Here is an 18,295-nt window from a genome sequence, read left to right as displayed (position 1 = left end):
GTAGGGGAGATATAATTAGGGGAGGAGAATGGGAGATATAATTAGGGAAGGTGCAGTGGAGATATAATTTGGGGACGAGTAGGAGGATATAATTTGGGGAGGAATAGGGGAGATATAATTTAGGGAACAGTATGGGAGATATAATTAGGGGAAGAGTAGGGGAGATATAATTAGGGGAGGTATAAATGGCGAAGAGCAGGTGAGTTATAATTAGGGGAGAGGAGGAGTAGGGGAGGTATAATGGGGGGAATTATAATTAGTGGAGGGGAGAAGTAGGGGAGATATAATTACAGGACATATAATTAGGGGGAAAGTTGGGGAGAAATAATTAGGGGAGGAGTAGGGGAGATATAAATAGGGGAATAGTAGGGGAGATATAATTAGGGAAGGAGTAGGGGAGATATAAATAGGGGAAAAGCAGGGGAGATATAATTAGGGGAGGAGTAGGGGAGAAATAATTAGATAAAAGGAAAAAAATGAGATGGTGGGGAGGAAAGATGGTAGAGATACAGGTAAATGTTTAGGGAGGGGAAAAAGAGTGAATCTGAACTGTAGCAGGGGGGCTATTTATATGTTGCTATATATCTGTAACATTGTCATAGGCTAAGGGGGCCCATCCTGAAGGTCAGTTAGGGTGAGATTTGGGGTGAGTGCTTATTTGTGCCCACCATACCCTGGACCTATAAAAGGGTGACTGCTATCCCAATGTTTCTATATATCTTGTAACCTTGTTATGAGCAAAGGGGGCTCGATGTGAAGGACTGTAAGGTAAGTGCTTATTTGTGCCCTGGGTGCCCCTGGAACTATAGTATGACGGTTACCCAAGTGTTTCTAAATATCTGCAATATCTTTCTGAACTGTTATTGAACTACAGCTACAAGCATCCCGTGCTAACAGTCTCGCAGCATCTATAGCTGTGCTCTGGGATTGTGTCTGAATTTCATACACAACATTAATATTTAAAATTACTATTTCATATTAATATCTATATATACTGGCGTGTACATTATTTCTCTCTATGGGAATGAAGAGGTTAATTAACCAGTTTGCTGCCACAAGAATGCAATGAGCAGCTATTAAATAAGTGACCAGAAGGTGTCACCCAAGCCCAGATATAGATTAGGGTTGTTCCCAGGGAGAATATAGATCTGCAGTGGGCACAGTTAATAATCGCACAGGATGAGGCAAGATTGTATAGTCAGAGGACTATGCCAGATGGTAGCAAGATGGGCTTCTTGTGACAAACTGGAGAGATTCTGCCCACAACTTCTGCCCTGTAGGTATCAGAATATTACATTACAGTAGTTTGAGATATGAGGTGCCCCAGAATAAATTGTAAATGACTCACCAAGTGTAAGTGTGGTCCAGGTGCACCTGCCCCAGACCCCCAGCTTTAGGGAGCGGTACGGCAAAGGTATGAAGAAGAAACGGGAAATATATGGAAAAAGCAGGGCCGACTGGCACTCAAACGGATCCACAGGACCAAGGAAAGTTAGTTCAAAAATATTTTTTTAACTTTGTACAAATAAAATATATATATTTTTAACTAATTTTCTTTGGTCCCGTGGATCCGTTTGAGTGCCGGTTGGCCCCGCTTTTTCTTCATTAGAATATTACAGACATCGCTATGATATAGTTACTCATGACAAGTACAGGGTGTGACAGCATTGCCCCAGAATTGCTCTTGATTAGCACCCCATCTAAATCTTCACACTGGGTGCCTTATACTAAAATCACCCCAGAAAATGACTTGAGTTTTGTCACAGAGACCAACCTCCTGTAAAGCATGGCCAGCAGATAGTGTAAGGTAACATGTCTATAGACGGCCAATCGTAATGAACATGGCACAACTGTTTCATGAAAATGTATCACTGTGTCACATCCATGGCAGCTGCGCAACAATTCTGTCATAGAGCAACATGTAAGGAGGGTTCCCTGTGACTGTAACAGACTGGCAAGATGGGTGATTAGCGATGGGCAGGCAGCATACACACAATCATTTAATCTCAACAAGGACCCATTTTATTGGCACAATTAATGAGAGTGGCGCCTACCAGCCAACTTCAGGTTTACTGAGAAGGGCAACTGCCCCCCTTTGGGCTGAAGGTGGGAGAAATGAATGCAAAGAAGTAATTTTCTGTGTATTGGGGGATGGCATATGAGAATTTGTCACGAAACTGCTGTCATTCCTTAGGGGCTGGACTAACATGGGAATCAAGCAATGCGATTGGTGAGAAATCCAATGTTATCTTCCAGAAGTCTTTCAACCTGTTCTCTCTGTAAAGCAAAGGAAGAAGGCTTAATATTGTACCTACTTACACCTTCCTACTTAACCCAACTATCAGGTAAAGGTAACAGTGGAACCCTGTTGTTGTCCCCCCCTTTCAGATACCTACCTCTTCCTTCCTTTCCACCTAGAACGTAGATGTCTAGGCACTTACCCCTTCTGGTACATGGTTATCTAGGCATTAAGCTCTTGTCTCCTTCACAGATATAAGGGGAACCCCCACCCTAAAACACACGGACACACTAGAGTCTATTCTGCATTTAAAGGAACACCAAAAAATTAAATTGTTTTAAGGTAATGAAAGTTTCATGCAGTGTTGCCCTGCACTAGTAAAACTGATCTGTTTGCTTCAGAAACACTACTATAGTTCATATAAACAAACTGCTGTGTAGCAATGGCGGATAGTGAAAAATAGCTATATGGCACAGGTTAAATAGTGGATGAAAGATAACACCATTATGTTCTACAGAGCTTATCTGCTATTTGTTGTGTAACTGGAGTCTTTTCTCCTTTGAATGGCTGCCCCCATTGCTACACTGCATTATATTTATATTACTTTAAAACACTTTCCTTTTTTGATGTTACTTTTCCTTTAAGGCTGGCAAGACTCCAAGTGGCTACTGATACCCATAACCCTAACATTTTGGCACCCCCTTTCCTTGTCCATTAGGGATAAATGATCTGTGCTCCAGGTGCAATCGTGTGCCTTTAGATACCTAACAGTGTATTCAAACTCACCTGAACCCGATCCAATGGGTCTGGGGGAAGTTCTGTTACAGGCAGAGAAGGGAGAAAGACCTCTAGCCGGATGGCATCACGGGCAGTTGGTTGGTATGCAATCAGATGGTTTAACTCCTGAGCCTGTGGACAAACATGTTGCTGTGAGATAAGTGCAAATATCTGCACTGTCAACTCAATATGGCACATCCCACAAATGCTGGCATTGCTGTGTAAAACGTGATACTAGAATATAAACATGAATGCACTAGTTACTCACTGCTTGGCATGCTCTTTGGCTTCCCCTATACAGGCCTGAGCTGGCACAAAGTCTACTCATCCAGTAGCACAGTCTGAATATACAGTACCCACCTCCTTGATCTGGTAATTCCTCATTGAGAGGGAGAAGGGTTAATCCAGCACATTTTTGGAATAGCCAACAGCCTCAGCAATTTGTTTTAAGCAAATCTGACATCACAAACGACAGGACCACAAGGGAAGGGGGGAATGGGGCCCTCCTTAAATATAGCAGCAGCAGAAGGCGGACAGCAGCCAGATTCTCCAGATGTTCCAGCTGATAACCTTAGCCCAGGGCTCCCAGTTCCACTTTACAGTATGTATGTATAATATGCAATGGTATAATTTTGGGGCCCAGGCTCTACCTCCCAACAAGCAGCAATGTTTTTTGCCATCCTCACAAGTCAGCCGTGACACAGTAGATGACCTGAGATTTTGCGTGCATCATGAGCCCCCCTAGAGAGGAAGCAAACCCGGGTGAGACCCCCAGTAGCCAAGTGGTCTGCTTCCTCTGTAGGTACAACACTGATAGTATGGATTAGCTCTACTGTTTTATATGTAATAATAAGGAAAACTTGTGTAAGGCTGGGTACAGTCCTGCTGCAGTTGGGCCCCCTTCACTTGTCCAGTAAGAAACACAGCCTGTGCACAGTCTATGCCTCTAATTACTTAATTGGTAACCTAATAAAATCTCTGACCCCCCTAAAATTAGGGTTGTCACTCACTAGCTATGGGCTCCTCTGAGCTATGGAGTGAGGATTTGAAAATGAAGCTGATTGGTGGGTGCAAAGCAGTAGAAGACTACAAATTAGGGATACACCGAATCCAGGATTCGGTTCGCGAATTCAGCCTTTTTCTGCAGGATTCGGCCGAATCCTTGTGTCTGGCTGAACCGAATCTGAATTTGCAAATTAGAGGTAGGGAGGGAAATCACGTGACTTTTCATCACAGAACAAGAAAGTGAAAAAAATGTTCACACTTTTCCCTTACATATGCAAATTAGGATTCGGATTTGGTTCGGTCGAATCTTTCACAAAGAATTCGGCCGAATCCCAAATAGTGGATCCGGTGCATCCCTACTACAAATGCATTGCAGTACCCACTGTACATAATGGCACCAAGAAATGGCAGTTAGGGGGCAATGTGGGAGTCACGGAAAAAGAAACGCCAACAGTTGGCAAAACCTTATAGTGCAAAGGAGCTCCAGGAATTTTTGGCTGGTAATGGAGGGGTTTCCACAAACATTATTTGCCTGGAGAAGGCATCAGGGGAGACTTTTTTCTGCACACAGCATCTAGATAAGCTGGGCCCCCTGGGGAGTGCTTTGGAGCTGTTGCCATACAAATAGAACTCCTTGCCCTTAGGGTGGTGGCACACGTGGCTACTCAGGAGGATTAGTTTACCCATCGACAAATCGCCTCTTCTTCAGACGACTTATGTACCATAAATGCCTTCCTGCCGGCTAGAATGTAAATCGCTGGCGGAATGGCACTCGGATTGCTTCGGCTTTCCGAAGTCGCCTGAAGTTTCCTAGTGAGGCAACTTCGGGCGAAAAAACTAAGTGGCCCAAGCGGCATCCCACTGACGATTCACATTCTAGCCGGCAGGAAGGCATTGCGGGGAGATTAGTCACCGGAAGAAGAACCGATTTGTTGTTGGGCTACTAATCTCCCCGAGTAGCCACTTGTGCCACCACCCTTAAACACCTAAGTTTGTTTTGAGGAAAAAGGGGCAGCATTTGGTGAATAAGTCCTTCTCCAACTGTTAAACACGAGGGGATCCCTAGGGTTGGGGTGCCAGCAAGTGGCACAGAAATACATTGTGTAGAGGGAGGAATCAACAAAGTATCAGCACATTCTGCTCAATGCCAATGTGACCCAGTGAGCCGGGAAGGGTTCCGGTTCTTATAACAGCACAAAGATCGTAAACATACCCCAAAAGCCCCCATGAGCTACATGCTGAAGGGCTGAAGGATTGGCCCTCACAGGCCCCTGAATGAAACATCGTTGTTTGAGTAGATGGAATGTATGTATTGACCCTATGGAATTACAAGGAAGAGTCGACAAAAATCCCCACAACAAGAACTTAGAGGCTCTTAGCTGGGAACAAAAGGCACTTGATCAATGCCAAAGGGGTGGGGGGTTACTATACACTCACGGTGGGGGGAGACTTTTGCACTAGAATTTGTTACTATTCTCTTTCTTTCTGAAATAAAACATAACATTTGTAAATGTAAGTTTTTCACCCACTGATCCTGGAGTCATTGGGCTCTACTTTTCCCTTACACAATTAACTAAATATGTCATTAGGCCAGGGGCCTGACATTTCTGCATTTATGTGTATATAAACATCCATACTAGCAGCATTCCAGTGAGATTATAGCACAGAGGGTCAGTCAGGACCTAACATCTGCCTCTGAGCACCCGCCACCTCCTGGGTTCCATGAGTGAGTTGCAAACACACACAAATTAACACACATGGGAGCCACACAAGAGAATGCCCACAGCACACCAACAAAAAATAATATAAAGCTCAAGAATTCTGGGAATGCAATCAATTAGGGGAAGGGTACTATGAGAACTGCTGTTATAAGTGGTAAATAAGTGCAAGAAATTAACATTTCCATGAAATGAATCCCCCCAAAAGGCTGTTCCAGCTCCAAGCAACGAGTTGCTTCTCCCCAGTCCTCGCTGCTCACTCACTCACTGATCAACTATCCCCAGGCTGGTTTGATGGGACCAAAGATATCCACAGTAAAAGGTTGCGTGTCTATTACAGCGGAGGTGGCATTGGCAGCACCAGACCCTGCAGCTGATAACAGAGCTCTTGAAAAGTAGAGTTGTCAGTCGCCACCGAGATAATTCTGCTCCAACGAGCAGTGACTGACAGCTCTGATTCCCCGGCACAATGCAGCTCTTTAGCTCTATCACTCCAACGTTGCAGGTTCCCATCCTTCTAAATTGAGATTTTTTTTGTTGAAATTTTCTTTAATTTGGTTGTTTTTTTATTTCAGATCCCACGTGGGTCTTAAATGTCTCTACCTGGATAAGGACTGTGGGCCAAGAGGGAGCCACAGTGTCAGCCCACCCCAAGCCCAGGAATCTATCTATAGAAAACATGTTTTAGATGGTGAGGGCTATACCCGTGACACTGAACTGCTGTCTATTTAACTAACAGCGATGTGCCCTCCAGGGGAAACTACAAGCCTGGAATATTTATTGCAGTTCAATCCAAGATTAAAAGCTCTCAGCTCGGAGACTTGCTGGGTATTTGTATAAATACAATTACCAGTCGCTCACAGGCCGCCCGCCAACCTTTTGCTGGAAATGCTTGGCCACTGTTTAAGCCTCATGCTTTTCTATCCACAAAATAGAATATGTGTTTAGACTGCAGCCCTGCAGCAGTACTCCAACTCCCTACATTCCCTGAAAGCCTCTGACTGAATGTAAGGGCTTGCTGGGGGTATAGCTAGATATCCCATCTCTTGCCCTGTTGGGAGGGCAAGAGCTGCAGTTGTGCAAACATTATCGGACAGGCCCCGCCTCTACAGGTTACTAAGTAAAGCTTACCCGCAAACACTGGAAGCGAAATCTGGTCAGTCGTATGCGGTTCTGAGCCTCCGCAGCCTTCAGCTGCCCTATCACCTTCATCTTCCTCTCTTCCTTTGGGTCCAGCATCATCTGTGGAAGATCCTGGACAGATTTCTGAGCAAATTCTTTCAACCGACTCTGAGTTAGGAGCAGAGAGGTGGCCACGTCTTTACTGGGCTGCTCATAAGCCAGAAGCCTGGCTCTCTGCACAGGGGGCATTTTCTTCAGCTCTGTCTGAGTAATAGTCTTTGAGTTTTTATAAACCAGCTTTTCTCTTGTTGCCATCTTCAGATCTTCAGCAGTGGCACCTGAACATCATCATACAGAGTCACTGAAGGTAGAGTGAAAAAAAGGACATTATGAGTAGTCTCTGTAGGAAGAGACAGGAGAAATTCATCGTGAGGAGTCTCTGTGAAAGAGACAGGAGAATCTCATCATGAGGAGTCACTGTAGCAAGAGACAGGAAAAACTACATGTGAGGAGTCAATGTAGGAAGAGACAGGAGAAATTAATTGTGAGGATTCTCTGTAGGAAGAGACAGGAGAAATGAATTGTGAGGAGTCTCTGTAGGAAGAGATAAGAGAAACTCATCATAAGGAGTCTCTGTAGGAAGAGACAGAAGAAACTCACTGTGAGGAGTCTCTGTAGGAAGAGACAGGAGAAATTAATTGTGAGGAGTCTCCATAGAAAGAGACAGGAGAAACTCATTGTGAGGGGTCACTGTAGGACGAGAGACAGGAGAAAATCATCATGGGGAGTCTCCATAGAAAGAGACAGGAGAAACTAATCGTGAGGAGTCACTGTAGGAAGAGACAGGAGAAAATCATTATGAGGAGTCTCCATAGAAAGAGACAGGAGAAACTAATCGTGAGGAGTCACTGTAGGAAGAGACAGGAGAAACTCATTGTGAGGAGTCACTGTAGGAAGAGACAGGAGAAACTCATCAGGAGGAGTCACTGTAGGAAGAGACAGGAAAAAATCATCATGAGGAGTGTCCATAGAAAGAGACAGGAGAAACTCATCGTGAGGAGTCACTGTAGGAAGAGAGAGGAGAAAATCATCATGAGGAGTCTCCATAGGAAAAGACAGGAGAAACTCATCGTGAGGAGTCACTGTAGGAAGAGACAGGAGAAAATCATCATGAGGAGTCTCCCTAGGAAAATACAGAAGAAACTCATCAGGAGGAGTCACTGTAGGAAGAGACAGGAGAAAATCATCATGAGGAGTCTCCCTAGGAAAATACAGAAGAAACTCATCAGGAGATGTCACTGTAGGAAGAGACAGGAGAAAATCATCATGAGGAGTCTCTATAGAAAGAGACAGGAGAAACACATCGTGAGGAGTCACTGTAGGAAGAGACAGGAGAAAATCATTATGAGGAGTCTCCAAAGAAAGAGACAGGAGAAACTCATTGTGAGGAGTCACTGTAGGAAGAGACAGGAAAAAATCATCATGAGGAGTCTCCATAGAAAGAGACAGGAGAAACTCATCGTGAGGAGTCTCCACAGGAAAAGACAGGAGAAACTCATCGTGAGGAGTCACTGTATGAAGAGACAGGAGAAAATCATCATGAGGAGTATCCATAGGAAAAGACAGGAGAAACTCATCAGGAGGAGTCACTGTAGGAAGAGACAGGAGAAAATCATCATGAGGAGTCTCCATAGAAAGAGACAGGAGAAACTCATCATGAGGAGTCACTGTAGGAAGAGACAGGAGAAAATCATCATGAGGAGTATCCATAGGAAAAGACAGGAGAAACTCATCGTGAGGAGTCACTGTAGGAAGAGACAGGAGAAAATCATCATGAGGAGTCTCCACAGGAAAAGACAGGAGAAACTCATCGTGAGGAGTCACTGTAGGAAGAGACAGGAGAAAATCATCATGAGGAGTATCCATAGGAAAAGACAGGAGAAACTCATCAGGAGGAGTCACTGTAGGAAGAGACAGGAGAAAATCATCATGAGGAGTCTCCATAGAAAGAGAAAGGAGAAACTCATCATGAGGAGTCACTGTAGGAAGAGACAGGAGAAAATCATCACGAGGAGTCTCCATAGAAAGAGACAAGAGAAACTCATTGTGAGGAGTCACTGTAGGAAGAGACAGGAGAAAATCATCATGAGGAGTCTCCACAGGAAAAGACAGGAGAAACTCATCGTGAGGAGTCACTGTAGGAAGAGACAGGAGAAAATCATCATGAGGAGTATCCATAGGAAAAGACAGGAGAAACTCATCAGGAGGAGTCACTGTAGGAAGAGACAGGAGAAAATCATCATGAGGAGTCTCCATAGAAAGAGAAAGGAGAAACTCATCATGAGGAGTCACTGTAGGAAGAGACAGGAGAAAATCATCACGAGGAGTCTCCATAGAAAGAGACAAGAGAAACTCATTGTGAGGAGTCACTGTAGGAAGAGACAGGAGAAAATCATCATGAGGAGTCTCTGTAGGAAAAGACAGGAGAAAATTATCATGAGGAGTCTCCATAGAAAGAGACAGGAGAAACTCATTGTGAGGAGTCACTGTAGGAAGAGACAGGAGAAAATCATCATGAGAAGTCTCCATAGAAAGAGACAGGAGAAACTCATTGTGAGGGGTCACTGTAGGAAGAGACAGGAGAAAATCATCATGAGGAGTCTCCATAGAAAGAGACAGGAGAAAATCATCGTGAGGAGTCACTGTAGGAAGAGACAGGAGAAAATCATCATGAGGAGTCTCTGTAGGAAAAGACAGGAGAAAATTATCATGAGGAGTCTCCATAGAAAGAGACAGGAGAAACTCATTGTGAGGAGTCACTGTAGGAAGAGACAGGAGAAAATCATCATGAGAAGTCTCCATAGAAAGAGACAGGAGAAACTCATTGTGAGGGGTCACTGTAGGAAGAGACAGGAGAAAATCATCATGAGGAGTCTCCATAGAAAGAGACAGGAGAAACTCATTGTGAGGGGTCACTGTAGGAAGAGACAGGAGAAAATCATCATGAGGAGTCTCCATAGAAAGAGACAGGACAAACTCATTGTGAGGGGTCACTGTAGGAAGAGACAGGAGAAACAAGAAAATGGTTGCAATTACTACATCATTGCTGACAATTCATTTCTAAATCTGATTTTTGCTCAATGGTATTTTATTGAATAATTAAGTCATCATGAGGAGTCTCCATAAAAAGAGACAGGAGAAACTCATTGTGAGGAGTCACTATAGGAAGAGACAGGAGAAAATCATCATGAGAAGTCTCCATAGAAAGCGACAGGAGAAACTCATTGTGAGGGGTCACTGTAGGAAGAGACAGGAGAAACAAGAAAATGGTTGCAATTACTACATCATTGCTGACAATTCATTTCTAAATCTGATTTTTGCTCAATGGTACTTTATTGAATAATGAAGTCCTGGTTACAGCATCAATATATCCAATTAACTGCCAGGAGGCAAATCCTTATCCAGTGTCCAGTCTTTTTCCCTCAGGACTCCAACAGAACAGCATGGAGATGAGGATGAGGGTTGAAGGGAAGGCTGACCCAGCCACATTACAAATAAAATATATTTTTCAGGATCAATTCTCAGTAACAGCCTGGTGCAGCCCCTAGGGAGATCACTGAGAATGGTGTGGGATGGACACTGATATAAATGTAGATGTATATTGACTGTGGCACCAACAGCAGCAGCAATGATTTCTTTCTCCGAAACTCTCTATCTGAACTGGTGGCGGCAAGTTATTTGAGAGTTCATTTCCGGCAGTCTTGTTTTGTGGGATTGTTATCTGTGAGTTACGGAATCAGAGCGATTGTCTCACATCCCTTGGGGGCCTCCGTATCTCTCACTACATAGTGCCTGCAGGGAACATTCACTTGCTCATGTCTCGCTCCCATTTGTCACTATAGAGAAACCCAGGGGCCTATCCTTAAAGAACCTCATCAGGTTCAGGGCAAAGTAGTACCCCTAAAATTCCATTCCATTTTTTGTTCACACAACAAAGATGTGATTGTTTATGATGCTGTGCCTTCGAGTGAAATGCAGAAGCAGAGGGCCAGTAATGAGGGGAAGGGTTTATAGTGTAACATTGTTATTGGAATATATTACCCGTGTGAATAAATGAGAGGAGATCTGTATAAACACACAGTGCGTCATTGCAATGACAGGTATTGGGCAGGTGGGGGCAATGAGCTGGGGGCCATATGGGGAGGGAGAACTAAGAGGTTGGAGAATAAAGATTTACTAGAACTGAAGGTACTGAGCTAAAATATAAATACATACAGATGCTAAGCAGCTGTCATTTCTCTTTAGTCTGTAGCTGTCCTGCTGTTGTTAAATTACATCTCCCTGTTAAACACTGGCTTCCTTATAGTAGTGGGCAGTGACACTAGGCTGCAGGCTGTTGCCCCAGCAGATAACACACAGCACGTCATTTGTTCTTGCAATTATCCTGCACTGATATCCTCAGACATGTTTCCAAACAGTTCGGGCTTCCATCCCCTTTGCTCTCCAATATTTATTTATTGTGTCCCAGAAAGTTCTCTTAATTCTAGGTCCCTTATATGGAACCTGAGGTACAGTGGAAGATGGAGTTGGAGGTACAGAGGAAGATGCAGTTGGAGGTACAGAGGAAGATGCAGTTGGAGGTACAGGGGAAGATGCAGTTAGATGTACAGAGGAAGATGGAGTTGTAGGTACAGAGGAAGATGCAGGTGAAGGTACAGGGGAAGATGCAGGTGAAGGTACAGGGGAAGATGCAGGTGGAGGTACAGAGGAAGATGCAGGTGAAGGTACAGAGGAAGATGCAGGTGAAGGTACAGGGGAAGATGCAGGTGGAGGTACAGGGGAAGATGCAGGTGGAGGTACAGAGGAAGATGCAGGTGAAGGTACAGGGGAAGATGCAGGTGAAGGTACAGGGGAAGATGCAGGTGGAGGTACAGAGGAAGATGCAGTTGGAGGTACAGGGGAAGATGCAGTTAGATGTACAGAGGAAGATGGAGTTGTAGGTACAGAGGAAGATGCAGGTGAAGGTACAGGGGAAGATGCAGGTGAAGGTACAGGGGAAGATGCAGGTGGAGGTACAGAGGAAGATGCAGGTGAAGGTACAGAGGAAGATGCAGGTGAAGGTACAGGGGAAGATGCAGGTGGAGGTACAGGGGAAGATGCAGGTGGAGGTACAGAGGAAGATGCAGGTGAAGGTACAGGGGAAGATGCAGGTGAAGGTACAGGGGAAGATGCAGGTGGAGGTACAGAGGAAGATGCAGGTGGAGGTACAGAGGCAGATGCAGGTGGAGGTACAGGGGAAGATGCAGGTGGAGGTACAGAAGAAGATGCAGGTGGAGGTACAGAGGAAGATGCAGGTGAAGGTACAGGGGAAGATGCAGGTGGAGGTACAGAGGAAGATGCAGGTGGAGGTACAGAGGAAGATGCAGGTGGAGGTACAGAGGAAGATACAGGTGGAGGTACAGGGGAAGATGCAGGTGGAGGTACAGAGGAAGATGCAGGTGGAGGTACAGAGGAAGATGCAGGTGGAGGTACAGAGGAAGATGCAGGTGGAGGTACAGAGGGAAATGCCGTTGGAGGTCAAGGTACACGTAAAGATGCCAGTGGAGGTACAGGGGAAGATGAAAGTTGTGGCCAGTGAACAGGGGAAGATGCTGGTAGAGCCGAGGTACAGGGGAAGATGATGGTGAAGGTCGGGGTAAAGGGGAAGAAGCCGGGGGAGCCGAGGTACAGGGGAAATACCGGTGGATGTCTAAGTACAGAGGAAGATGTCAGTGGAGGCACAGGGGAAGATGTTGAGGGAGTTACGGGGAAAGATGACGGGAGTGGGGGTGCGAGGTATGGGGGAAGATGCGAGGGGGTTGAGGTATGGGGGTACTTGCTAGTGGAGATCAAGGTACTGGAAGATAATGGATGAGCCCAAGGTACAGGAAAAGATGACGGTGGAGCCCAAGGTACAGGTGGAAAAGATGATGATGGAGCCCAAAGTACAGGGGGAAAAGAAGATGAAGCCTGTGTTATAGGGGAGGATGCTGGTGGAGGCCGAGGTACAAGAGAAGAGAACAGTGAAGGCTGAGGTACGAGAGAAGATGACAGTGAAGGATGAGGTGGTATGATGGAAATATAAAGAGTTTCAGGTCCAGGTGGTGCTGTGGCATCCAGGCGGAGATAGCAGAAGAATTTTTGACCTGCTTCCAACCCTAACCTGCACCTCATGAATTCGCCCGAAACTCAGCAAGATGCGTTGATTTATTTACCTGCACCCAACCCGCCCCTTCTCTGATAACATTGGAGGGGGAGAGGTGAGTGCGAGTATATAAATAAGGGCGCGGAGAAAGGTCAGGGAGCAGATTTTTACCCTATGATCACACGGTAGGGACACTCAGAGTGAATATGTAGGTGTTGATGCTGACACAATGGCTAACATACACGGAAGCTCCATTTCTCAGCTAATTACCTGCATGGGCAGGTCCTATTAGTGAGTGCTCATTGGCTATCGGATTGTTGGGGGATGTATGGAAGAAGAAGAAGACACATAATGGAGAGCACTGCTAACCCCCTGCAATACAGAATGCTTGTTGCTGACAACAGCCAAGCCCCCCCCCAGTTCAGAAAAGTAATTTTCCTACCAATCACAATAAAGCAGCCATGGGCATTGGTCTGTGATAAGGGCACTGATTTGTTGCTTAATTAAGTGCTATAAGCTGGGAAACACTGTTCGATGACACAAGCCGGGGACAATATATGCCTAGAAGTGGCTAATTAAGAGCACAGTGACAGGCAAAGAATCTAAGGCCAATTAAATGTTTGTATCAAACTTCAACTCTGCATCAATTAGCGACGAACTGCATAGCAACGTGTACTCATCAATAACCCACAATTCTGCTCCCCCACTCACACTAATGGGCCCGGAGCGGCCAACTCCATGTCATTCTGCTTTCCCATCTAACATGCAGGCGTTCTTGTAGCCATTCGGTACTAATAACGATCAATCTGTTGTTTGGTTGCCAGGGCCAATGACCTTAGAACCTACATAGAATGTTAAATTCCAGGCTGAGCAAAGGCAGAATATAGATAAATATATTCTAAACTAAAATAAATAATGGCAATATCACAACATGGGCAAATTAAAGGTGAACTTAAGCTTTAAAACCTCGGAGCTCATTTTTATAATAACACTGGAGCAATATCCATACCCCCTCTCTGTTTTAATGACCCTCTGGGAGGAGGCACTGCTGCAACAAGATTCACCCCCACAGGAAAAGCTGTGCTGCTTTGGGTTAGTGGGTGTGTATTCTGGGTGCACTAAGTAACCGCACAGATTTAACCACACACACCTGAAGCGGGTCGCACACAAGGAAGTGGGAAGCAACAGCCTGTATGTGAAATCCACATTTGTGTGCTACACCCCAAGGGAAGGAAATGGTTATTTATTATGCTTTACTTATATAGCGTCATCAGCCACTGTAGCAGAGGAGCTTACAGTCTATACTCCCGCTTACATGTATGTAACACACAAGGGTCAATTTGAGCAGGAGCCAGTTAACCTACCTGTACATTTTGGGGTGGGCAAGTAAACAGGGCCTTCTCTCAATACACCAGACTTGGACTTAAAGGGATACTGACACATTCGTATAACAGTAAGGAACTAGTACTTATTTTACCCAAAGTCTCCCCAGCCTACATTCACATTACAGAAGTGTGCCAGCTGTCTGGAGAGAGAAAGGCTTCCTGCATTTTGGGAGACAGGGCCCCTTCCATCCTGCAGCATGGTTTTAAGGGTTAGGGTTATTTGAATCTTTATGGGCATTTCCAGTGTCGGACTGGCCTCCTGGGATACCAGGAAAACTCCCAGTGGGCCCTCATGCTGCTAAACATTTGGCCTATTTCATGGCCATTCCCTATTTCTATGAAAACAAAAAGGCTAAATAGACTGGATAATAGTTTATAGTACAGTATGTATAGGGACTAGGAGAATAGAGGTTGAGTGGGAAGAGGAAGAATAATAGTACTGAGAGTGGGCCCCTTGTCTAAGGCTTTTGGGTGGGCCCCTGGTGTCCTGGTCCAACACTGGGACATAAACGTGCATTTATTTATTTTTTTGTAACTTGTTATTTATTTTTCAGCAGTCCATTCATATGGTTTGGTAGTTGAGTTACAAGAGAAAGCAGAGATTTGTAAGGTAGAAAATTACTCAACAAGTGCTGATATCAACGTGCGTTTATTTTTAATGGTGTGATTCCAATTGGATTACTACCTATTTGGGTTGATTTAAGCAGAGATTATGTCTCTTTCCCTTTTGTTTGATTTAGATTAGTACTAAGTTGGAGACACCCACCCGGTTCATATGATAGGGGTAATGATTGAGCATATTAACAGTGCTTCTTCTTTGGTATGGGGATTATGCATCAGAAAAACCCAATATAATGATGGAAATTAAATGGGAAATAGAAGGCAGGACATAAGGTAAAAGTAAAAAAGAGGAAGCTGAAGAGGAAACATAAAGAGCCACATATATAAAATGTAAAGGAATAAAAGAGAAAAGGCAAATAGAAATATATAACATATTCTCCATCCAATGAATGGGGCATGTACTAGTTATCGAACGTTTTATTGGCTTATAAAGCGAATGTGAACAAGAAGGGGGAACAAGAAAGGGAACTGGGAGCTTCTCCTTCTGGACCTGCATGATCCAGAGAGTGTAAAGCAGCACAGTGCCAGAAGGAAGAGCAGCAAACAGGCAGGAAAGGGTGACTGAGTTAGAATGTGACAGACACAGAGACCAGGGGCTACTCAGGGCCAAAGACAGTGAGGAGAGTGAGCTAGAGATATGGAGACAGAGGAACAGGAAAGGTCAGGCAGAGAAAGTGACAGTGACAAATCCATGGTGACAGCAGGGCTGGGAGAGTGTGAGAAGCAGAAAGAAACAGACACACTGTAAAAGGGGGACGGGCGGGGGCCCAGGAACAGAGAAACACATTGAAGAGGCAAACGTGGTGGGAAAACGCACGTAGATAGGGGTCTGGTAAGGGCCACATACAGTGGGAAATCACACAGAGATAGAGGTCTGCTTAGGGCCACATAAAGTGGGATAGGGATCGGGTTACTTATGGCCACAGATGGTAGAAAATCACAAAGAGATGGGGGTTCATAGACGGTGGGAAATCATACACACACATATATGGGAACAGGTTTGGGCACAAATGTGGGAAACTACACAGAGAGAGCAGGGCAGGTACGGCCCACTGACTGTTGGAAATTGCACAGTGACAATACCAAGATGGGGGATGAGTATAAGGGCCACAGATGATAGGAAATCACACAGCGATAGGCACAGATTTGGCCACAGACCGCTGGAATGCTCACTCTGAGGTGATGGTTATGTTGACACTGGTAATAATGGAGCAGTTTAGGGCCCCACAAAGTAAAGGAGGGGAGACTTGAGTGACTAAAGGGGAGCTGTACTCTCATGTGAATATGTTGTATCTCGCTGCAGTACTGCTGCTAAAGGAGGGAGGCTGAGGATTGGCTAGAAATGTGTCTATGAACAATATGAAGGCTGCAGATTCGTTTGGGGGTTGTAGAGCTACACCTGGCCAGTATAAACAATACTTGATGGCTGCCATTGTTAAGAGTCACAGGCAGGAAGGGAATTTCTTTTGTACTGAATGTAAGGTGTTTTAAAGTAAATCAACCTGAACCACAACTAAGAGGCCAAGTGCCCTGGGAACTGCAAGAACGATGGGGCCACAATGTGAGGGAAGGAGTATTCGAGACAGGAGTACAGGGAGTTGCAGTTCAACTGCGGCTGCGCGTCCCCGTGTATAATGTGTAGGGGAACGCACTCTTCGGTCATGTGACTGTACGGCTGTAGAGACACTGCGATCTCAGAGGAAGACCATTGTGGGGATTTTGTATACATATAAACAACCCAGGGGGCCACTAGGCGAAAACCGAGGATCACTCAAGGAACAGACACCCGGATATATAAATCAATTTCTCAAACCTGCCCGGTACTTACCGCCCTTGAGTAAACACTGTACAGCCACCATGAATTTGGACCCAAACATTTCCATGGTGACTCCGTTGCCGAGCAACAACTAGCGGTGCCACGTGGGCGCTCTAAGCCAATAGAATGTCGGCACGGTGTGACGCGCACCAGTGGGTAGGCATTCTGGGAAAAGTAGAATTTGCACTGTTGCTTCGGTTCGGGCTGTTCTTGTGCAAACTTGTTGCACCCCTGCCCCCTGTTGCCCTCTCAGCTCAGCAGCAAGAAGTTGTCCCCTAACAATGACAGTATTTTCCAGGATCAGGGGCCGCAAGGCTTTCTAAGGACAGAACAGGCTGAGCTACAAGCTTATTCTGCTGTGAAAAAAGAAATTCACAGAAAAAAAGTGTAAAAAGCTGTGTAAAAATAAACAGAGAATTTATCAAGCTGTGTGCAATTTTGACACCATGCAAACGCCAGATTTGCCGCCGTTTTACATTGCAGCCGGCAGAAGTCACCAGTGTCTCTATTTAAGGAACTTTTAATCAAGTTTATGTATGGGGAATGGCAGTCCACAACCACCACAAGCAGGGTTGCCACCTGGCCTGTATTTTACCTGCCTGGCCGGGTATACACCTGCCGGGGCTGGTATTACAAATTTACGAGTGTAGTTGCGGGTAAATTTGTTATACTCTTAACAAAAGCCGGTGGCCTGCCCCTAATCTGCTCGAAACGTAACTTTTCTCTGCCTTCTGGCGCAATGTGGCCCCTTTTGTTCCCGCCCCCACCACCGGCCGGTAGAAATTTTATGAAAAGGTGGAAACCCTAACCACAAGGATGAACAGAAATCAGCCAGTAGATGTAGCCAGTTCTTTTGTTGTACCATTAACAACAGAACTAGGTGGGGGCAGGCCCTTGTGTGGGCCCCCCACCCTCGTCCGTGCGCATTTTTCTTTGCGACTGCAGCCGACTCCAGCCGGCTGCAGCTGGCACGATCTACTGGGGGGGCCCTGTGGGGGTGCGGACCCTGGTCCAGTTGCACCCCTTGCTCCCCTGGTAGTTATGCCACTGTGTTGTACCCATCATAGGGCATCATATAGCTTTTCAGGGGGTGCATACATGGCCGGTAACCTAAATCTTGGGCTGCCCTGCTCAACGGCGTATTTGTCAGAGAACAGACGGCTCTGCTTGACGCAAGCAAGGGACCTCTCGTTAGGGGGGGCTGGAGATTAATTCTCAGATGAAACCTTGATTAATCCTTTAATTTCAATTAAAAATCTTGCCGAGATCTTGAGCGCATTCAGAATAGTTATTCTTCTGTTAAATTAATTAGTCTCAGGCACATTCATTGTGTAACAAAATAGAATTAGCATATTTCCATACATAGCATTATGTGCTTCATTGGCCAGTTTGCCTTCCAGTTACAGTACTGGTTTATTTCATAAAGCT

The 18,295-nt window shown here is 45.3% G+C and overlaps 2 protein-coding genes across 2 annotated transcripts; both read right to left on the bottom strand.

Annotated features, from left to right (window-relative positions):
• Nucleotides 1-1,999: 1,999 nt before the first annotated feature.
• Nucleotides 2,000-17,019, bottom strand: LOC108702051 (protein LKAAEAR1). Its single transcript, XM_018237057.2, has 4 exons — nt 16,880-17,019; nt 6,871-7,222; nt 3,026-3,148; nt 2,000-2,277 (listed from the first exon to the last, which is right to left on the bottom strand). Exons 2-4 carry the CDS (start codon nt 7,174-7,176, stop codon nt 2,215-2,217), a joined length of 492 nt encoding a protein of 163 aa, XP_018092546.1. The 5' UTR covers nt 7,177-7,222; nt 16,880-17,019; the 3' UTR covers nt 2,000-2,214.
• On the bottom strand, nt 9,909-12,438 carry LOC121397869 (extensin-like; the record flags this gene model as incomplete). The annotated part of the gene is made up of 1 exon (XM_041575834.1): nt 9,909-12,438. A coding segment is annotated over one exon (1,119 nt), but the record flags the coding sequence as incomplete, so codon positions are not given.
• Nucleotides 17,020-18,295: the final 1,276 nt, after the last annotated feature.

The sequence above is a fragment of the Xenopus laevis genome, chromosome 9_10L (genome assembly GCF_017654675.1).
Source record: "Xenopus laevis strain J_2021 chromosome 9_10L, Xenopus_laevis_v10.1, whole genome shotgun sequence".
Lineage (NCBI taxonomy): Eukaryota > Metazoa > Chordata > Amphibia > Anura > Pipidae > Xenopus > Xenopus laevis.
The sequence above is the reverse complement of the archived record's forward strand: the minus strand, read 5'-3'. Positions and strand labels throughout refer to the sequence as shown.